This window comes from Geotrypetes seraphini, chromosome 19 (assembly GCF_902459505.1).
Source record: "Geotrypetes seraphini chromosome 19, aGeoSer1.1, whole genome shotgun sequence".
Classification (NCBI taxonomy): Eukaryota; Metazoa; Chordata; class Amphibia; order Gymnophiona; family Dermophiidae; genus Geotrypetes; species Geotrypetes seraphini.
The window spans coordinates 29,932,929-29,956,321 of NC_047102.1; the positions used below are offsets into that span (position 1 = coordinate 29,932,929).

At 44.4% G+C, this 23,393-nt stretch overlaps 1 protein-coding gene across 1 annotated transcript in view; it reads right to left on the minus strand.

Annotated features, from left to right (window-relative positions):
• Nucleotides 1–13,748: 13,748 nt before the first annotated feature.
• Nucleotides 13,749–23,393, minus strand: part of RRAS2 (RAS related 2) — an 80,705-nt gene continuing 71,060 nt past the window's right edge. The window contains exons 4-6 of the mRNA XM_033928060.1: nucleotides 22,916–23,024; nucleotides 15,700–15,818; nucleotides 13,749–14,769 (exon numbers count right to left, since the gene is read on the minus strand). Coding sequence (XP_033783951.1) covers nucleotides 14,685–14,769; nucleotides 15,700–15,818; nucleotides 22,916–23,024 — 313 coding nt within the window. The 3' untranslated portion in view covers nucleotides 13,749–14,684. The remainder of the gene's footprint in view (nucleotides 14,770–15,699; nucleotides 15,819–22,915; nucleotides 23,025–23,393) is intronic.

Here is a 23,393-nt window from a genome sequence, read left to right on the forward strand (position 1 = left end):
GTACAGTTATACAACCGCAGTACCACGCTGCACACTACGATTCCACAAAATAAACAATATGGCGGAACTTCAGGAAGTTAAAGAATCGGAAGTGTTTCATATCCTATGGGCTATGGCCCTATGGGGCACGTGACATGTCAAGTTCAACTGCCAAAGATAACGGAATCACGTGAATGACTTAAAATGTATATTATAGTGCCTCAATAAATGTGATAAATGGGAAATCAGACCAGCTGGTCTTCTGCAACATTTCATTTTAGCAGTGAAAATCATTTTAGGCACAAATTTATGTTGTGTGCACGGGTTCAGCAAGTTGTGTGCGCGCGCACAAGCGCACAGCTTAGAGGGAACATTGGGAGAGTCACCCAGGGCAGTGGCACCCCACCCTGCCCCTTCATGCCGTGTGTGCGCCCCCATCCTTTCCCCATACCTCTCGTCATTCACCACTGCAAGCAACAAGAACTTCAATGTGCTCGTGACCACGTCGTCTCTTCCGCGGTCACTTCCGGGTGCCACGCATGGGACGCAAAGCTGACGGGGTTGCGAAGAGCGGTGCTGAATGAGAGATACGGAAGAAGGGAAGGGGGTGCACACATAGAAGGCAGGATTAGGGAAGGAGTGGGGCAGGGGAGGGGCGCCATTGCCAAGGGTTCTTACTTGAATTTTTATCTTCATAACCACAAAGGACCCTCTGCGATTGTTATTATGCGCACAGCTTACATATCACCACATCGGATTTCTAGACCGCCTAACCATACAGTTAAATGTGGTTTACAAAAGATGACATAACAAAAGAAGAAATCGATATAAATCTAATCATCCTACTGTTTTTGAAAAAAGAGAAGTCTTCACTTGCAACTGGGCAGGCCAAGCCATGCCTGCATTTAGTCCATTGGCTGTCTGGAGATATAGCCCTAGGTTCCGTGGGAAATCAAAATGATCCTCGTGCACATGAAGGGGTAAAACCAGACCTTGTTCAGGCTGTTCTTGTAGACCAGGGTATCGCAAACCGTGTGCCTCGAGACGCTGGGGAGGAGGAGAGGTGCTGGCACCGGTCGCCTGCCTACAGGATGTGCCTCTCGGTACACTTCTGGATGCCTTGAGCCGAGGCCTCGATGTTGAGTGTGCCGTGGCTCGACAAATTTGGCAAAACACTGTTGTACACATAACCCAAATCACCATATTTGTTTATCATTCCCGCTTTAGTCCTCTATCCCCTCATCTCTTGTAGTTCCCTACAGAAGCAGCATATATTGATTCACCATTTTTGTCCAGTGTGTCTTTTATAACTAGATTGTAAGCTATTTTGAGCAAGGGGCCAGCTCTTGTGGGTTTAATTTACAGCACTGTGTGCATCTGGTAGCATGATAAAAATTATAAGTAGTAATAGTAGAGCTCAAGCTGTGTGATCACCTATCGGTGTTTGTCCTGTGCTGTCTTCATTCAGATACAGCTCTTTGCCAATAGTTCCATGCATCCAACATCCAGTACTCCCTTATCTTACACCTATCTTCCCCTCCAGCTTCATATCATATTCCTGGATTCTGGTGCTTCCACCTCATTAAAGTATTCTTCCTTCTTGTCATCTATCAATTATCCATAGACATTGGTTTACTCCATATCAAAGGGCAACAGAAGAGAACACACTGGTTCCTTCAGCCATCAAGTAACATAGTAGATGACAGCAGATAAAGACCCAAATGGTCCATCCAGTCTGCCCAACCTGATTCAATTTAAATTTTTTTCTTTTTAGCTATTTCTGGGCAAGAATCCAAAGCTCTACTCGGTACTGTGCTTGGGTTCCTACTGCCGAAATCTCCGTCAAAACCTACTCCAGCCCATTTCCACCCTCCCAGCCATTGAAGCTCTCCCCAGCCCATCCTCCACCAAATGGCCATATACAGACACTGACCGTGCAAGTTTGCCCAGTACTGGCCTTAATTCACTATTTAATATTATTTTCTGATTCTAGATCCTCTGTGTTCATCCCACGCTTCTTTGAACTCAGTCACTGTTTTCCTCTCCACCACCTCCCTCGGGAGCGCATTACCTGTGGTAATATCTATTAGGGCATTTGTTATGTTCTTCAGGTATTAGGATTTTTCAACTTTTTTTTAAGCAAACTTTAACATATCTTAAGCTAACATTTCACTTCACTCACTCTTCCACTGGATTAATGCCAGTAAACAGTCCTCGAGTTCACCAAATCGTCAGCAATAAAACTGACGCAAAATTTCAAGCTGAAACAACACCTGTTTGTAACGTTCAGAACATCTGCTCTGTGAGGGATGAGTCACGCTTGCTGAAGCTCTGCTGCACACAATCAAAAATGACTCAACACCAATCGCAGGCACCAGGAACCTCCATAATACCTAGCAACCACCACGGTTGTTCATTGTCTTTAGGCTATATTTGCTCACAGACCCCATCATTGTGCATGGCTTTTGTAAACCCCTTAGAATGAAGTGGGTTAGAAATTTTATACATAAATTATGGAACCAAATGCAAATAAAAGATACTTCTGAAATTTGGACCCGTTAGAGTAAGCAGTATTGCCCCAGGCTATTCTATTACTTTGCTATACTGCATACTGACAGGGCTAGTCTCAGGGCATCAGTCACCCTCATTGACCTTTCAGTCACGTGTCCCCTTCATGAAAGGCTGAAGGCCCTACTCCATCCCCTTTTTATCATCCCGAGCTGGTCCTCTCACCTTCTATTCCTTCCCTATACAAGAAACCACCATTTTTGTTTTCTCTAACCCTCCTCCCAATATCTCATCTTCCCTCTCCCCTTTCCTCCATACTTTGGGATCTGCCACTGCCACTATACCCTGCCCTCTCCCCCACTGGTCTGAAGCCCAAAGAATGTGTTGTATGGGCCTCTGAAGCACAACCTCTATGTCCCACCTCCACCAAGATAAAACCTGTGTTGGAGGGGGGAGCATGGGGCTTTGAGGCCCTGTGCATGGTCAGTCTGACATGCCTCATTCTTCTGAAACAGGCAAGCTGCACCAGAGGTAAATAAAACATTACACGAGGGATTCAAGTATTTCTTTTGAATTTGCACAATGTCTATCTGTAATTATTCTCGTCTTCAAGGTTTGTCCAATGTAAATCATTTCACATGCACATAGCAAAGCGTAGATGACATTCTCACTTCTTGTAACAGATCTTAATGCAATAGTCCACTGAGTATTAGGCTCATAAAAACTTGACGTTTCAATTAGAGAATGGCACGGGGACTCATTTTCCTGTCCCATCCCAGCACGTTCTTTTCCTGCCCCTGCCCTATTCCTGCAAGCTCTGTCCTCATTTGCACAAATCATAAGTGTTTGAGACTTGTGTGGTTACGGCAGAGCTTACAAGAGCGAGACAGGGACAGTGACAAAACTCACGGGGACAGGGAAAATGCGTTCCTGCAGGGACAGGGAAAAAATTTGTCCCTGTGTCATTCTCTAGTTTCAATCATTAAGGAAAATACCGAACAATGCCATGTTTTATGTTGCCCATTAACCACCCTCCTTTGCCCCACAGGTGCCCAAAGACTTACATCTATAATAGAATAATATAGTGGATACAATTTCAGCACATGCAAATACTTTTTTAAAAAAATCACCCATACCATTTCTGGAGCATGTGCATTATACTTTAACATACATGTTATAACATTAATTATGCTTGTCCTTTTTGTCTTGAAGGAGATATTCACGGTGGATACACCATGCTCTATTTGGCACCGAGGTTGTTAGTGGTTGCTTCCTCCATACCTTGCCCAGAAGAGTGGGGTTTTTAAAAGTGATATTTTGATTATTGCGAGTACACTTACCCCGTTATATTTTCTAAGTGACCAGATTATGTCCCCATGTACACCTCTACCATAGGGCTCAGGCCAGGTCACAGCTAAATCCACTGAGCGTGATAACTAGGTGCCATCCTTCTTAAGACTCTAAAACAAATATCAAGCATAAGCTAAGTGTGAAAGATTGCTATCAAAGCTCTCAGAAGTGATCCGTTCACATGCAAACTGTATTCTACAGAAAACTATTAAAGAAACAACATTTAGGCTGCATTTCATCCTGGCAATTATTAATGACTTGATCCTAGTACATATTTGCTGATTCTAGCACTTGCTTCACAGCTCGTTGTAGAAAAGAAAACACGATTATTTGCACAGCCCTACCTACGGAATTAATCAAAGTGGCTAGATTCAACAGAAAACTCATTACACAAGAGCTTACCATTATTAATCAGGAAAAAGATATATCTACCACTTAGCTGAAGCCCACATTATGTGCTGATGGGTTTTTTTTTTTTTTATGATCCTGGTTGTCTTAGTAAGAAAATATTTTAATTTCATTATTATTTTTCTTCTTGCCAGTATACATTTCAGGATATGGCCAGATGTATTATTGCCGGCTAAGTGGAAAAATCTCTGTAATGCATTATGGGGATAAAAATCAAGATTTATTGCGCTACTTGAAGATTTAGAGTTGGCCATCCAATCTATATTTCACCCAGAGAAGTACAATATGTTTTTAGCATGTTTCCAGATTTGATCATTCTGAAGCATCAACCAGAATTAGTTTTTATTTACTGAATATTAACAATTGGGAGGATATGAAGATATTGCAATGCACTTTGTAAGGGAAGGGCTATGGCTCACTGGTAGAGCTGCTGCCTCTGCACCTAGAGGTTGTGAGATCAAATCCCAGTGCTGCTCCTTGTGACCCTGAGCAAGTCACTTAGGCCTAGATTCACTAACCTCACTAATCGTGACCTGACCACTTTGCGACCCCGCCCCAATTCACTAACCTTCCTCCTGATCTGCGCATGCAAATGAGGGGAAATAGCATGCAAAGTAGGAAGGCAGAAATTCACTAAACTCAAGGAACACCGACTGGGCTGGCTGATCCAAAAAGAAACAACTGTGAGGACCAGTCGTTCACATCCCTGCTGACTCTCCTGCTCTCTGCCGCCCCGACTCTACAGTAGTTTCTAAAGCTGAGAAAATCCCAAAATGCCTACACATATGAGCAAAAAAACGAGAAACAGTAGTTCCCAGCAGCTGTCTATGTTGTCCTGCCAGCAAGTCATTCATAAATACAATTTTTTCACTCAGCTTCAATGCTTTGACAACAGCGTTAGACTCTCCTGCTCGCTGCCACCCTTCCCTGCAGTGCAAGCTCATGGTTTAAACCCACAGGTTTAAAGCAGGGCTGCACTATAGGCACTGGAACCGGAATTTCAGAAAGATCTTAAAAAGGGCAGAAAAGGGAGACAAAGAGAGTGAGCGCTGCCAGAAGGACTCGTCAACTGAGCTGGCGGAAAGGAGAACGGGAAGGTGGAGAATGGTGAGTGCTGCTGGCAGGACTGGTCACAGGAGCCCAGTAAAACAAAAGGCAGAGGGGCGACGGTGACAGTGCCCCGTGCATACCGATGACCGGGCTCTGGTGGGAGGATAGGGAAAGGCAGAGGGGTGGGATTCCCTCACGAGAGCCAAAGAAGCGGAGAGGGAAAGCAGCAGGTGCTGCCGCCACAACTCAGGTACTGGAACCGGGAGGGATGAAAGGCCGAGGAACTAGGAGAGGCAAAGTGGTCACAGGCGGGACTTCCTCGCAAACCGTGCATACCGATGACCGGGCTCCAGTGGGAGGACAGGGACAGGGAAAGGCAGAGGGGTGGGATTCCCTCATGAGAGCCAAAGAAGTGGAGAGGGAAAGCAGCAGGTGCTGCCGCCACAACTCAGGTACTGGAGCCGAGAGGGACGAAAGGCCGAGGAACTAGGAGAGGCAAAGTGGTCACAGGCAGGACTTTCTCGCTGGAGCTAGGGAAGGAGAGGGAAAGCTGTGGCGGGGGACCGGGAAACTGCAGATGGGGCTCAGTCCCTGGAGCCGGTGAGAGGGAAGTCAGGAGAGCAACATATATGCAATCCTTCTACAGGCAAAGAAGATGGTCTACGCATGTCTCAGGATCGCTCTGCAGGATTGCTCTGGGGCGTGCCTCTGATCGCATTAATTTGCATGAGGAGTCTTGGTGAATCGGTCTCCAAGGAAGACTCAGCCATGGATCAGATCGCTAAGGTAAGCTTAGTGAATCTAGCCCTTAATCCTCCAGTGCTCACAGCTTTGAAATGCCAAAGTGACAAAAGTGGTATACAAGTCCCCATTCCCTTTCATCGAGGCCAGGTCAAAAATACCTGGCCTAATCCCAATGAGTAGCAACATTCCAGAGCTGCAATTGTGATGTCATAAAGCCTCATGCCATCAATGCCTAAGAGCCAACCTCATCAGTGATGTCACAATGGCTTCATTGTCCTATACTTGACTCACATAAAAATTGGCATACTGGGAAACTTTATTTTAAAAATAAAAATGCCTTGTTTTGTGGAGCTAAGGTGCAAATGTTTCCTGACGTGGCAAGATCAACCCAACTCAGAAGGGCTTTTTAGCCTTAAACCCTCGAGTTGTGGAGATTGGAGCCACCTTTTTTTTAAGTTTCCCTGCAAATGCTTGGTATACTTCCAAAGTAAAGGTTATATTTTTGGGGATCCTGTCCAGTTAACACAATTTCTTGATCAAAAGTAGGGATTTTCATTTTTTGGGTTTGAGATAGCTGATTTCTAGTGAGGAGTAATAATTGAATAGATGCATATAGAGTTGGTGAGAACTGCACCGCTTTCTTTAAAATCAAAACTGTTTGACTGGATCATGTCATTATTAGAAACAGGGACATTTCCAAGGGAAATAGGTAAGATTTTAATTACTCCAATTGTAAAAAATTAAAAATAATCCATTACTAATATAGCTAATTTTAGACCAGTTGCCTCAATTCCTTTATTTACAAAAGTAATGGAAGGTTTAGTTAATGCACAACTTGTGGATTATCTAGATAAATTTGAAATTTTACAAAATTATCAGTCTGGTTTCTGATCATGATTTAGTACTGAAACAGTACTGGCCTCATTAATTGATCATATTCATACCTTGTTTAAAACGGGCTCAAGTGCAATAATTTTATAATTGGACTTGAGCAGTGCTTTTGACTTGGTTGACCATGACATTTTATTATCATGTTTGGATTCTATTGTAATCACAGAAGCCTAAGAGAACATATGGTACTGCAAAATCTAAAACCTGCCATTAAAAGCCTGGTTCTTTCATAGACTACTGCTCAGACTCGGCTCTAAACATTTCATTCAGCCTTCTGTAAACAACATGAATCTTGTGTTAGATTCAGGGATTTTATTTCCATGTCGTGTTTGCTGATATTAGGCCACAACCTACCTGCTGTCTTTGGTTGTGATGATCTTATATTGACACCAACTCATTTAGGCTCTTAGCTCAATCTTTGACTATTGTAATATTATCTATTTAACAAGGTTTCAAAAAATAAAAAATAAAATAACCCCAAACACCGATAGGTTATACATTATTCAAAATGTGGCAGTTCGTCCGATTTTTTTACTTTAAAAACCCAAACACAGATCACGTGTCATCATATTATCAAATACTTCATTGGCTCTCTATCGCAGCAAGAGTGTCATTTAAATTTGGATGTTTATGTTTTAAGGTCTTGCATAGCTTGTTACACGAAAACAACAATGGACACCAGATGGTGCTCAATCCATTTATTAATAAACCAGACTCGACACGATCGTGTTTTGGCCTCAAAAGGCTTGGCTCAGGAGTCTTGATGTTAATTGATAAAACCATAGGTGTATGAATCCATATGTCCAAATTTTACAATAAGATCTCTTTTAAACATCAAAGTAATGGCTGACAGCGAGTACAACGGAAAATCGCATGGAGGTGAAAATGAAACTGGATTCCTTCTGCAAAGGCTTGCAGCCTAGGGGAGATAACCCACTTGTCCAGAATGACACACTTATTACCCTGGAAAAATTGTTTAATAGAACACAGCAGGAATGTGCAGTCAATAATTTTGTGGTCTTGAATTTATACATAACAATTAAGAGCATCAGATAAAGAACAAAATGCTCTGAATAGTCTGGCCAGCAAGGTATTTAGGTTTGAACAGCCATTCCATGGAATTCCACCTACCTTGATTTTTTTGCTAAACCACCCTCACTGCTGGTCACACCAATACTTCACTTTCATATCCTTCCCTTAGTATTCTATTTGGCCCCTCCCCCTTTTAAAGTCCAACACAAATTTGTCTTCGGAACCTCCTCCACCTTCTTTCTGGTGAAACAAATTCCAGATAATGTTTAAGTCTATACCAGTGGTCTCAAACTCAAACGTTTTGCAGGGCCACATTTTGGATCTGTAGGTACTTGGAGGGTCTCAGAAAAAATAGTTAATGTCTTATTAAAGAAATGACAATTTTGCATGAGGTAAAACTCTTTATAGTTGATAAATCTTTCCTTTTGGCTAAGTCTTAATAATAATATTGCAATTTATAGCTAAAGAGACATATGATCTAGAAACTGTTTTATTTTACTTTTGTGATTATGATAAACATACTGAGGGCCTCAAAATAGTACCTGGCGGGCCGCATGTGGCCCCCGGGCCACGGGTTTGAGACCACTGGTCTATACCCTTAGCAAGCATTTGTTGTGCTTTCTTACAATTTAGGAACTTAAAGGTCCATCATATTCTTCCTCTTCTCCATGCAATACATTTTAGGTCCCCCAAATACAATAAAGCAACATGTGGTAATGCGATGTCAACTTTAGTAATGCTAACGCTCTAGCTGGAAAATAAACCATTTTGTTCTAAAAAAATATATAAGTGCCCTAACTGTGTCAGACCACAGGGTTTGCCTAGCCCAGAACACCAAGTCAGGGCCCAAGTACAGTAAAACCTTGGATTCCAAGTAAGACAAGCAAAACATTTTATTACATTTTAACTTGATATACAAGCAAGGTCTTGCAATACAAGTACGTACAGTATACACACACACACATCACCACAACTAAGCTGATGGTTCTTTCTCTCTCCACCACTGCAGGAGTGTAGCGACTGTTCTAAACAAGCAAGCTCTTGAAATACGAGTGCATACAGTATTTTATGGAGTTTCCATTATTTCTTAGGGGGAAATTCGCTTTGATAGACGAGTGTTTTGGATTACAAGCATGTTTTCGGAACAAATTATGCTCAGAAACCAAGGTTTTACTGTACTCATTTGTTTTGAAAGTGGTTTACAAATTAGGAGATCTGAAGAGAAGAACATGAGAAGATTCATGTTCACAAGGCAGACATTAAACAATACTGACAAGCAATGTCGTTAGGTTTGAACTTGATTATGCGACACTTACCCTATGACATAATATTAAGCAGTGACTAGTATGGCAATGGATATCTTCAAGAGCTGTCTCTACTTCAGGAGTCTGGCCAATATATTTGCATTCCAGTGCCTCTGAAGCACAGTCAGGTACACATCTTCCTCCTACACATGTGCACACATACATACAGACACACACAAACACTTTTGCCCCTCACCCACAGAGCTTCTAGCAGCAGAGATTCCAAAGTGCAATGTGTTTCTTCCACAACTTTTATTCTAGGCCATCTTTAATGTACAAGTTGATGTGCTCTTGTCATTTCAATATATTCTAAAATCATTAACAATGTCCCCATTGGCTGTGCTTTTTCCATGAAGTCACTGAGACACTTACTGAGAGCCACACCGGACAGCAAATCTTATTTGCAAATCACTTATAGCCCACTGCAAACTTTGCTGCACAGGGAAAAAATGTGTACAGGACTCCCCTGAAATTTGCAGGGGTTCCGTTCCAGGAACACCCGCAAATTTCAAAAAAAACCGTGAACACGGTTTTTCAGCTGATCGAAGGCAGGAGAGGGCAGCTGGGGTGCCGGCGGGTGCTTCAATTGTACTTACGAAGCCGGGCACATTTTCCGACCGCCTCTTCCTGGTACTAAAGTCATGGTTACACCAATCAGGAGCTGCTTTGATATGCCATGACTTTAGTACCAGGAAGAGGCGGTCGGAAAATACTGAGAATTACTGAGTCCACGATTTGCAAACCGCAAATTCGCGGGGGGTTTACTGCATTGCTTCCCTTTCAAAATTAGCAGCTGTGAAGTCTGCATGCTAAAAGTATCAACATACTTTCACCTACTATTTATGTGAGCAGGAAATCTGAAAACTTCAAATGCTTGTGTAACTTTCTCTTCCCTGAGCTAAACATGCCAAGCAATTTTTTTTTTTTAACGATTAGAAGTACATGTGATATGGTGTCCTTTTGGAACAACAAAGGATGCTAACTTGAAGCCAAGCCATTTATATGAAAGAATTTTATAACAAGGAACCTGCGAGAAACATACAAAGGGGACACTTATTTTATGTAGATGGACAGAAATTAAAAAATGTATTCAAAATTAGTCGCAGGATTAATTAATAACAACTATTCATAGTTTTAATGTGGCTGGCAGGGCATCCCAAACCCCACCAGCAGAAGATTCTTGGCATTCCCCCCACAAAACATCTCCATCCAGTATCTCTCCCATCCACACACCCCATCAGAATTCTGACTCTTCTGCCCTTCCACACCTTTCTAATCTATTTAGTTCTTTGCCAGCAGAGACATACTTGCTGCTTGTGCCAGCCCCGAGTCTTCCCTCTGACTCACTTCCTGTGTCTGCATAGGCCAAGACAGAAGGCAGGCTCCGAATTGTTTGAAGAACTAAAAGTGTTAAATAAGTGGGGGCAGAAAGAGATACCAGGAGTCTTCAGCTGAAAAGATTAAATCTATCAAAATTCTTGGAGTCACACTAGACCGACATGTAACACTAGCAGAACACACGAACTTAGTGGTACAAAAATGCTTTTTTACATTGTGGAAATTAAGAACCATAAAAAAAATATTTTGATCCTTTATCATTCAGACTATTGGTGCAAGCATTAGTTTTATCTATTTTAGACTATTGTAACATCATCTATTTAGGAGCACCCAAAAAAATTCTATTTCATATTACCGTTTACTTCATTGGCTGCCTTTGGAGGCAAGAGTATTATTCAAATTTTCCTGTATCTGCTTTAAGCTGATATCAGGATTCTCTCCAGCTTACCTTTTTCCTCATTTTGTGTTGCATAGACCATCAAGAGAAACTAGAAACTTCTACTTATTTGCTTATCCAAAAATTAATGGGTGTAGATATAAGATCTTCTTAGATAGGACCCTAGCAACAATCTTGGTTAGGTAAATGTATTCAGCAAGCTATGTTATCCTACTGCTGTTTTTGGAAATTAATTAAGACAACTTTGTTCGATAAGTTTACTACTTAGTGAGTTTTATTATTGAAATTCTATTTTATAAATATTTGTATTTTTTACTGTATTATTGTATTTCGCTGATTGTCCAACTCTTTTTAGTGTAAACCACCTAGAACTTTTGGTTATGGCAGTATAAAAGAAAAAAGTTATTATTATTATTACCAGCCACATCACAGCTTTAATCAATCACATTAAAAATTTATGTGTTAAATTTTTAATGCGTTATGTTACATAGAACACTAAGGCCCGGATTCTGTATAGGATGCCGGTCCCGGGCGTCCTATACAGAATCGGGCCTACACCCGCCCAAAGTTAACACGATTCTGTAACCGACATTCATGTTGCAGACCCTGGTTACAGAATTGGATTTAACACCAATAGCCAGCTTCCATTTTGGTTAAGCTGGAGCTCCCCTAAAATAAGGCTTTGGTTCTGAATTGATCCAATGCCCGCTCCTTACCACACTATTATCTCATCAAAGCAAAGACTCTTCAAACTAAACTAAACATATGGAACTAGAAGCATTTCTGAGAATGAAATCTAGGAACTATGGTGCGACAACCCTGTTCCCTTGAGTCCTAAGTTTCACCTCTAGATGCCCTTTCTTGCCTCTTCCAGTTCACTGCTGGTCACCTTCACTCCATCTATATGACGATGTGTGAGAAATACTACCTTGCCCTAGTTAGTCACCATTTATATTCCTAACAAATGGATCGCCAACAGCAGCAGCACTATTCCAATCTCCTGGGCACATACCCATGGAGACACATCCTCTGTGCAAGAGTATAGCATTAACAGCAAGACAAGTCCCAGCTATAGGATAACTTCTTGTTTGTCTGAGTTAATGACCTGCAATGAGAGGGCATAGGATGATGTTAAGAGGTGATCTAAGGAAATACTTTTTCACAGAAAGGGTGGTAGATGCATGGAACAGTCTCCCAGAAGAGGTGGTGGAGACAGAGACTGTCTGAATTCAAAAGGGCCTGGGATAGGCATGTGGGATCTCTCGGAGAGAGAAAGATAATGGTTACTGTGGATGGGCAGACTAGATGGGCCATTTGGCCTTTATCTGCCATCATATTTCTTTCAAAAGCAGAACAGGAACTTCTGGGTAGGACCACACTGCAAAGTCCTTCATAGCTCCTCTATAGCACATCAGAACTGGTTGTCCTGAGAGTATCTAAAGACAACAGTCATTCAGACATCTGGGAAATCTCTACAGAGAACCTCTCCAATATGTAGACCTTTTACTCTATAATTAGGGAGTATAGCATGCTTGATGAAATTCCTTAAAATGCTATGCCATGTGGTCTTAAGAGTTTAGGTAAGGCAGTTAATATGGATTTAATACACAAGCATATTAGAATGGTCATACTGAAAGATTCCAAGGACAAAACGGATTTTATGCTGCTTATCCTAGGAATAAGCAGTGGATTTCCCCAAGCCATCTTAATAGTGGCTTATGGACTTTTTAGGAAATTATCCAAGCCTTTTAAAACCCTAAGCTATCTGCTTTCCCTACATTCTCTGGTAACAAATTCCAGAGTTTAATTACACATTGGATGTGTTTGCTCCATTCTGTGAAGGGAGCCTCCATCACCAAAACAACTTTAAATTTTCCTGCTCAACCATGTCAAGGCTGCAAATGTATTCAATTGCTCAGAATATGGTAGACCTGAAATGCCCCATTCAAATCAGTCATTTTTAGCTTTTGAGGCAGCCTTTCCTCCAGCTCTGATTAGTAATGGTTTTATATTCAAACAGTTTCTTTTTCCTTTAGCCTTTCATGGCCTCCTAATAAGTAAAACAACCCCTTACATTACAGTTTAAGTCTGACATGGTTCTGAGCATATATTTCTCATCTTAATTCTCACCAAGCCTAACCAGACCCAGTCCCTTAAAACATGTGTACACACAGCTGTTGCATGATAGACAAAAAATGGGCCACCATACTGAGCCATCTGTTGAGATGGATTTGATCTTTTAATTCTAGCACCTGAAGCTATACATGTGTATGCTTTATGATTAAAATGTCATTGAATTGTTAGAACACACAACCAGAGCGAGGTGATATTTCAAATCAAGGAACAAATTTTTCAAACAAAATCCACTAACCACCCAAATCATCTACTGCCAAACTTAACTAAAATAATGTTTCTTAATTTTCTATATATTGGTGTGTGTGTGTGTGTATGGGGGGGATCAATAAGGAATACTGAAAGTGGTTTGCAAGTTTGCTTAGCCATATTCTCTTTCGATACACTTGTCAAGTACACAGATGCTCGGCACGGCCTTCACCTAACTGGCAAAATGAGACATCCCACTCTGGTTCTGAAACCAAAACCTATGATTTTTACCTAATATAAGTGACTTTTAGGAATTAAATACTTATTTTTAAATACACACGAGCTATGCCGTGAAAACATATCAGCTTACAAACATATATAAAAATACTCGTTAACCAGTTTGATAAGAAAATAATGTATAAAAGTATATAGCAAAAAACATTTAATCATCTCTTAACAATGGAGAGTAGTTCCACCTTTTTTATATTACATGAAAAGGAAAAAAATAAAATAAAATCCCCTACAATTTTTTTTGAATCCCTCATCCAGACGTACTAATAATTGAAGGAAGATAGACAAACATGGATTTTTTTTTTTTTCATCCGCTAACATTTTTGTTAAACTCTATATGCTGAAAATCTTAAATCCAGAATGACCCCAAGTATTTGGCCACACATACAATAAAGATCCCTGTAGCCCTTCGGGATCTAGGAAATAAAGAGTACATGTTTTTGGCCACTGGGACAAAAAACTGCAGCAATAATATAAGCTGAATCCATCGCTCTTGCTCAGCACTGAACTTGGCATTGGTTTCTAACTAAATTAACTTGGTAGTCGGCTTTAAGCGAGGGACAAGAGTCGGTCCCAAGCACTGGATTAAAGCTGTGTTGCATTTTTTTCCCCTTTTTACTGTAGTTGATGTAACATCAGACGAGCGCAACAAAATTAGCAATTTCACATATGACCCCTCAACTTGACCACCTTGTGTCCCAAGTTGGGGTTTGTTTGTTTTTTTAATCTCCATGTCAAGCTCTGTCTGACTGGTAGATGAATGGCACAAACCGCAAGATCTTTAAAAACTCAAAACAAACAAAATAAAAACCTTAATAATGAAACTGTGGTGTATAAAAGCAGCCTTGGTGATGGTATTTTTTTTTAAGTAGTTTTCATTTTAATTTGCCCTGAGATAACCAAAGCCTTCCTCAAAGACCACATGTAGCCAGTTTCAAGGATTAAGGCTGCCATGGTGACCCCTTCTTAGGGCACGTACACACAAGGCTACAAGAAAATCAAATGCGAGGTAAAAATGGTGGGCGATGTCGAGTGAGCTGGCACTTGATTGCTGACTCAGTTGGGGGCATTCAAAAAATGACACAGTGACAGCCTTTGTCTTTTTCTTTTCGTGTTGGCTCTGGGGAAGGAGGACTTTCTTGCTCTTGAAATTTTCTGCAGTTATACAAAAAAAAAAATATAAATAAAGAATCTTACAATTGAGCAAAACGACAACAACAACAAAAAAAAAAGCAAGTGGCAATGTAAGTTCCTAACGATATTTCTCAAAGAGGAGTGAAAACAGTTCAGCAGTCCACAGCTGTACTTAACCTAGAGATCAAAGCATTTGCTACGATTGTGAAACACAGGGTGGAAAAATGAACCCACTCCTGCGGTTAATTCATGAGGCAGTAGAATAAAAACAGGAAGCATGTGTTTTTTGCTTTCTATTTGGGCTTTTTAGTCTTTCTAGGTTGTGATAACTTAAATCCATGAAATTAAGAACATTCTTCGCCTTTAGACCTGCCATTTAGCTCAAAAGCTCACATACAATATCCTTTTGCTTTGTTCCATAACATAGAAGATTCCAGGCATTTGAGAACATAAGAATTGCCATACTGGGGCAGACTGAAGGTCCATCAAGCCCAGTATCATGTTTCCAACAGTGGTCAACCCAGGACCTAGCTAGATCCCAGGTAGTAAACAGATTCTAGGCTGCTTATCCTAGGAATAAGCAGTGGATTCCCCCAAGCCATCTCGATAATGGTCCATGGGCTTATCTTTTAGGAAATTATCCTAAAAAGTTGACAAAGCTGAAAAATCTTCCACTCATCCCCACAATGACACCTGAACAGGTCAGTGCAATCTAGCAGGAAAGACAGATGGGATCACTCTCCCATCCTCAGTCTTTCTGCTGAGAGTTATTCATCATCCAAAGTTCCCACTGTATCAACATGTACCTAATGATACTCTACAATATGGACATAAATAGGAGTACACTTCTAATATCATATGGATAGAGTGCAACACCCTTCTCAAGAGGATTTTATTTCTAAAAGGGATTTTAACCTGAAAAAAATATTTTGATACACACTTCCCACGCACCTTATAACTCTGACAAGTTCGTGAAAAGCTTGGTCTACATTCATTCTAATTTTTGCCGATGCTTCCATATAAGTTACTTTAAGCTGTCTTGCTAGTTGCTGTCCTTCCTCTTGTGTTACCTGAAATCAAAACACTTAAGATGAGTTTCATGTTAATACAAGAGATAGACCTTGCTTCAGTGTGGGAACCCATCAGTCTTCCATCTTGGACATTAACTCATGTCCATTAGGCAAAAGCCTAATGTTAATGCTACTATTTTTTTGGTTTTCATTGTCAATATAAGAAATGGCTTAAAACAAAAATGTTCTTGCTTATAACACAATGAAATACGGTAAAATTATGGTCCTACCTGTTAATTTTCTTTCCTTTAGAAGCAGCAGATGAATCCAGAGACTAGTGGGTATAGCTCACATCGACCAGCAGGTGGAGATAGAGAACTGATTAACAGTTGGCCTTAAAGGCTGGTGTTCCTTCAGTTAATTCAGTTATGCACTTTGCCCAAGCATCCCGAAAGGAGAATGAGCAGCCACAAACTCCATTCCAGTAACAAATATGTCTTTCTCTTCTGAATACCATTGATATTTTAATGTAATTGAAAAATTTTTTTTTTTTTTTTTTTTTTTCAGTCCTGAAAGAATACACTTACCAACTATAGCCCCGGCTACCCTAATGACATAAACACCCTACACCCAGCCCGTGCACTTGGGGAGGGGCTCTGGATTCATCTGCTGCTTCTAAAGGAAAGAAAATTAACAGGTAGGACCATAATTTTACCTTCCATAGCAAAGCAGCAGATGAATCCAGAGACTAGTGGGATGTAGCAAAGCAAACTCAAACTGGGTGGGACGCCAATGCCGCCTCCGCCAGCACTGCAGCGCCAAAACTCGCCTCTGAACGGGCCGCTACATCTAACCGATAATGCTTCGAAAAAGTATTCCCTGACGACCAAGTGGCCGCCCGGCAAATCTCCTCTAATGACATCCCCCCGGACTCCGCCCAAGATGTAGCCAAAGCCCGAGTGGAATGAGCATGAAGATGCTCCGGTACCTTCTTCCCTGATAACACATACGCCGAAGCAATAGCGTCCTTGACCCAACGCGCAATGGACGCTTTAGACGCCGCCATCCCTTTGTTTTTACCCGCGAACGCGACAAATAGATGGTCCGACCGGCGAAAAGCATTCGTCACCTCCAAATAATGGAGAAGCATACGGCGCACATCCAGTAGCCGTACCGACAAAAAACGCTTCCCCCAATCCTCTTTCCTGAAGGATGGCAGGAACAAACTCTGGTTCACATGAAAGGACGAAACAACCTTAGGCAGGAAGGACGGCACCGTCCGCACCGTCACCCCAGTCTCCGAAAAACGCAAAAAGGGTTCCCTGCAAGAAAGTGCTTGCAGCTCTGATACTCGCCTTGCTGAAGCCATCGCCACCAAAAAAACTGTCTTTAGTGTGACATCTTTCAACGTGGCCGCTGACAGGGGCTCAAAAGGTGCTCCCTGCAATTTCCCAAGGACGAGCTTAAGGTTCCAAGTAGGACAAATTCGCTTAACCGGCGGCCTGATATGTTGAACCCCCTTGAGGAAACGCACTACGTCCGGCTGTGATGCGAGAGCCGAGCGAGCCACCCGGCCCCTGTAACAGGCAATGGCCGACACTTGAACCTTTAAAGAGTTATATGCTAACCCTTTCTCTACGCCCTCCTGCAGGAACGCAAGAATAGCCGGCAGAGAAGCATGGAAAGGCGCAACTCCGTGTCTTCCGCACCATGCCTCAAAGATTCTCCAGACCCTCGCATAGGAGGCTGACGTTGACATCCTCTTAGCCTTAAGCAGGGTTGAAATCACCCGTTCTGAATAGCCCTTCTTCTTCAGCCTTGCCCTTTCAATAGCCAGGCCGTAAGACCAAAGCGGCCCGGATCGTCCATTAATATTGGACCCTGAGTTAGCAAGTCCGGAGTTACCTGGAACGCTATCTGCTCGCCTACCGACAGCAGCATCAGATCTGCGTACCACGGCCGCCGTGGCCAATCCGGAGCTACCAGGATTACTCTGCCTCGAAAGCGAGAGATGCGTTGCAACACCCGCCCTATCATGGGCCAAGGTGGGAATACATAAAGAAGGGAGTTCGGAGGCCACGGGAGAGCTAATGCGTCCACCCCCTCCGATCCCTGATCCTTGCGTCGGCTGAAGAACCGAGGCACCTTCGCATTGCGGGAAGAGGCCATGAGATCCATCTCTGGCAACCCCCAACGACGGACTAGCAGGTCGAACGCTCGAGCCGACAACTCCCATTCTCCCGGATCGAGAAGAGTTCTGCTGAGGAAGTCCGCCTGCACGTTTTCGTGCCCTGCAATGTGTGCCGCCGATAGAAGCGGAACATGCATCTCTGCCCATCGAAACAACTGACTTGCCTCTTCGGCTAACTGCGGGCTCCGGGTCCCCCCTTGCCGATTGACATACGCGACCGCCGTGACACTGTCCGACAAGATCCTGGTCGGTCTGTCGTGAACTCGGGCCTGAAACGCCCGCAGCGCTAACCGGATCGCTCTTAACTCCAGCAAGTTTATGGGCCATTGAGCCTCCTGGGAAGACCAAATTCCCTGCACCGACGTCTGCATGCAGTGGGCTCCCCAGCCCTGCAGGCTGGCATCCGTTGTCACTACCACCCAATCCGGAGTGGCCAACGGCATGCCCCTCCAAAGATGTAAGTCCTGGAGCCACCAGCGCATGCTGTGAGCTGCTCGAGGACTCCACTGGAGACGGACATTGTAGTTCAGCGAAGCTGGAGACCAGCGAGAGAGCAGAGACCGCTGTAAGGGCCTCATGTGGCTCCGGGCCCAGGGAACCACCTCCAGAGTCGCCACCATGGAGCCCAGCACCTGTACATAATCCCAGACGCGAGGTCTGGGTGCCCCGAGCAGGAGGCGAATTTGAGCCTGCAATTTCTCCCCCCGATCTTGGGGTAGAAACACCTTCCCCAGAGCCGTATCGAACCTTACCCCCAGATGCACCAAAGACTGCGAAGGGGTCAAAACACTCTTGGGAAAGTTGACAATCCACCCCAACGACTGAAGGAGAGAGATCACTCTCTGCGTCACCGCCCGACTCTCCTGCCGGGATGAGGCGCGTATCAACCAATCGTCCAAGTAAGGGTGTACCCGAATCCCTTCCTTGCGTAGAAAAGCGGCTACCACCACCATGACCTTGGAAAACGTGCGGGGGGCCGTCGCCAGGCCAAAGGGCATAGCCCGAAACTGAAAATGCTGGCCCAGAATTGCAAACCGCAGATACCGCTGGTGCGGAGGCCATATCGGAATATGGAGGTACGCCTCCTTGAGATCGAGAGACGTGAGGAACTCTCCTGGTCTCACCGCCGCAATCACCGAGCGCACCGTTTCCATTCGGAAATGGCGCACGCTGAGGAATCTGTTGACCCCTTTGAGATCCAGTACTGGTCTGAAGGACCCCCCCTTCTTTGGTACAATGAAGTACAGGGAATAGATACCGCGGCCTACCTCTTCTGGGGGCACCGGTACCACCGCCCCCAGATCGAGCAGCCCCTGCAGAGTCCTGCGGACCTCGGCTCCCTTGGCCGCACCACGGCACGGGGACACCAAGAAAGAATCTACGACGGGAGCGGCAAATTCTAATTTGTACCCTTCGCGAACAATGTCCAATACCCATTGGTCGGACGTGACTTTGGCCCACTCCGCCCGGAATGCCGAAAGCCGACCCCCTAAGGGCAGGGCGGAGGGAGCCAAGCCCCCGTCATTGTGGAGGGCGACTGGCGGGGGTACGGGCTGACTGCCCGGAAGAGGGTCTCGCCGTCCGAAAGGAACTTCTCTGCTGAAACCGAGGTCTCGAAGCAGAAAACGGGCCAGATGCAGACCTGGAAAAAGGCTTACCAGCCCTGGCCCGCCTAACATCCCGGAAACGCGGCCTAGACGATGCGGCCCTTACCGGAGGCCTAGCCCTGTCCTCCGGCAAACGCTGCGTTTTGGTATCCCCAAAATCTTTCACCAGTTTCTCCAACTCCGTTCCAAACAATAAACCCCCTTTAAATGGAAGTCTCACCAGGCGTAGCTTGGAAGCTGCATCGGCCGCCCAATGACGGAGCCACAAGGACCTGCGGGAAACCACAGACAGAGACATCCGTTTCGCAGACGCCCTAATAATATCATACAAGGAGTCCGCCAAATAAGCCAAGCCGGACTCCAAATCAGCCAGTTCCGAAGGGATAGAACCTCCAGACTCCAGCAAATTATCGGTCAACCCTTGGGACCACTGCAGACAAGCTCGCGCCGCGTAAGAACTGCAGATCGCGGCCTGTAAGGTAACTGCAGCCACTTCAAAGGACATCTTTAGGGAAGCTTCAACTTTCCTATCCTGTGCATCCTTAAGTGTCACGCCCCCTTCTACCGGCAAGGTAGTTCGTTTAGTCACTGCTGCCACCAGAGCGTCCACTTTAGGCAATCTAAACCTGTCCAATTCGGTCGGAACGACCGGATACAAGAGCCTCATGGCCCTTGCCACCCGCAAACTGGCCTCCGGCGTCTCCCATTGCGCCGAGATCAGCTCCTGCATGGCCTCATGGACCGGAAAGGCCTTAGACGGCCTACGGGTACCTGCCATCAGGGGGTTACCGGACCCCGTGGCATCTTCCTGAGCAATGTTCAAACTTTGCAAAGCTTTAGTAATAAAAGAAAAAAGCTCCTCTCTATGGAACAACCGGATAGCCGTAGGGTCATCCCCCTCCCTACCCGGGATACTCTCCGCGTCCCACTCCAAGAGCTCCCCTTCCTCCAATGACTCAGGCAGGGAGAAAGGAGATCTGGGCAAAATATCCGCCGCCTCCGCAGACCCTAGCCTGCGTTTCTTAGCCCCCTGCAACTGCCCCGGGGATCCTGCTGCCCCTGCCGAGGTTCTATCCTCTGTCCCCCCCCCCCCCCTTAGAGGTAGAGGGTACCGCAAGGGCTTGCCCGGCCCCCAGCCCCGGCTGGGTAGGCTGCGAGCGTTGCAATTGAAATGCCTGATGGAGCAACCAAACAAACTCGGGCGAAAATGCACCCCAGCTAGGAGGCACTCCCCCGCCCTGCTCCGAGCCGAGGGGAGGGGCCGCGCCGGCCACCAGCGCTCTTGCCTGTTCCCCCGCCGCCTCACTTTTGTCCTCCGTGGCCGAGTCCTGCAGGAACCCTGCATCGACTTCGAGCGGCGGGGACATGGCGCAAGAGTCCCGTACCCGGGACATGGCCGCCTCACAGGCCGCCAAAAACGGGTCGTCTGCCGGTGCTTCCAAGCACCCGGCCGAGCACGGCCCCGCTCGTGTTCGGCGCTTCCCGCAGCGCGAACACATCTGACCAGCCTCTTCAGCCATCCCCCCTCGGCCTGCAAAAAAGCTCCGACGCGGGGTTTTTCTTTTTTTTTTTTTTTTTTTTTGAACACACGCGGCGAACGCCGCCGAAAGACGACTCCGCCCACTAATACGCCCGGCACCCGGGAAACGCGACTCCACTCAAACAAGGCAAAACTAACACTTACCCGGTCCGCCGCTTACCCCCGAAGCCAGGCCATCGTTAGTAAAACGTACTGGAAGCCGAGTTAACCACTGCCCGGCTCAGTACTAGCAGGCAGGCTGTAAATTTTTTTTTTTTTTTTTTTTTTATACTGGAATGAAGCAGCCAGCCACTATCCTGCACCTGGAAAGGAACCCCTCTATCCAACGGAGGGGAGGGTGGAGCAGGGACCTGGGAGGGCCCAGGTGTACCTCCCAAAGCCGGCACCAATCAGCCAGGCACCCCCACCTACTGAAGAGAACTAGTCTCAACAGAGGAATCCTAACAGAACACCACCTCCATCTACCCTGCAGCAGGCAGAGACCCGGAGCTAGAAGGATAGCTCCAACCCTGCTGGGAGATAGAGCAAAACTGAATTAACTGAAGGAACACCAGCCTTTAAGGCCAACTGTTAATCAGTTCTCTATCTCCACCTGCTGGTCGATGTGAGCTATACCCACTAGTCTCTGGATTCATCTGCTGCTTTGCTATGGAAATGAAGTATTAGCACTCTCATGCTCACATAATATGCCACTGAAGTAACCCATGTTAACTGCAATATTTTAGAGATGATATAAATTGTTTTGAGATAATCTAATGGAAAAGTTTGAATATGTACAGTCATTCCTATAAACAGAAAAAAAAGTCAAGGCTTCCAATGTGGTCTTATGGTCTGATTTTGTGCCTTAACACACCCATGATATGCACAGAAAACCCTCAGTGTGAATCTTTATACTGTTCTTTCCGCAGGTAAATGGGTGTTTATTTGCAGAAACACTTTCTAAAAATTAGCTTGTGCACCCTTCCCTTCCGGAGTGAGAAGGGGTAGCAATTGTAGCAGAATTTAATCCCCCGTCATGCATAGCTTCCAACAGGGAGCTTCCACTTCCAAACTATATAGGTTTTTACATACCATGATCCCTGGCTCCCCAGTATTTCCCAACATTACATTAGTATTTATGGATCGCTAATATACCCCAGAAGGAGTTCAATGCAATTTACAATTTAGAAGAGCTTGGCATTATCCAAGGACTATATTATTTCATTGGGGTTCATGACTCAGATAATTTGGTTTGTGTAGGCGTATGATTACGGCATATGGTTTGGAAAGTCGATTGGCTATATCTGCTGTTAAAATCTTGATAGTACAGGTTCTGGTATAGGCGTCTCTTTCACAGTTTGTAGGAAGCTTGGTCTTCTACCAAGATAGGAGAGGTGATTGTTTCTTGTTTGGTTTCTATGTCTTAATGCTGTAGAGATCTATGACACTTGCTGGAAAATGGATGCTTCTGAGCTGGCTCCCCTAAACTAAACTAAACTAAACTAAACTAAACCTTGGGTTTATATACCGCACCATCTCCACGAATGCGGAGCTCGGCACGGTTTACAGGAAGAAGGATGAGAGAGGAACTACAGTGGAGAGATTAGAGAGTTAGGTACTGTGGACTCTTGATGAAAGCTTTAGCCAAAACACAGCTTGGCTCGAGTCCAATTTTCTGCTTTGAATAACAAACCGTCCTATCCCAGGTGTGTCAGCCTAGTATTTCCCCACTGTATTCTTTTGCATTTATTGCTTCTTGTGGAACTCTTGGATTTCTTTTTTTGTTTCTATATTTACTTCTTTGCAAGAGATAGCAGCATCCATTTTAGCCCCTTTTTACCTGCCTCTGATGGTCCAGGTCGGCTTTGTTGCCCACTAAAATCATCGGGAACTCATCACGGTCTTTCACCCTCAAGATCTGTCTTTGAAACTTAAAGATTTCTTCAAAGCTGAAAATAAAGGGGAATAAATCATCATATATGCTGTTCATGCTGCCTTCTAGCTTCACTTGCCCCTTGTCCACAATCATGAGCATCAACTTAAGTTAAGCTTTAGTACAAACCCAGACAAATAAGATACAACACTTTAACCTGTGGAAGTCATTTACTGATCACTTGCAACAGCCCACTTATGTTGCTCTGAATATATTGGGTAGATTATTTTTCAATTAGCCCAAGAGATACAAAAATTTGGGGATGAAGGAAGGGAAAATTAAGAGCATATGCTTAGGGAGCCCATAACTAGAACCGTGGAGGTGCAACTCCTAAACTTTATTACTGATCTTACCTTACAATCTGTGGATCATGAGGAGATCTTTG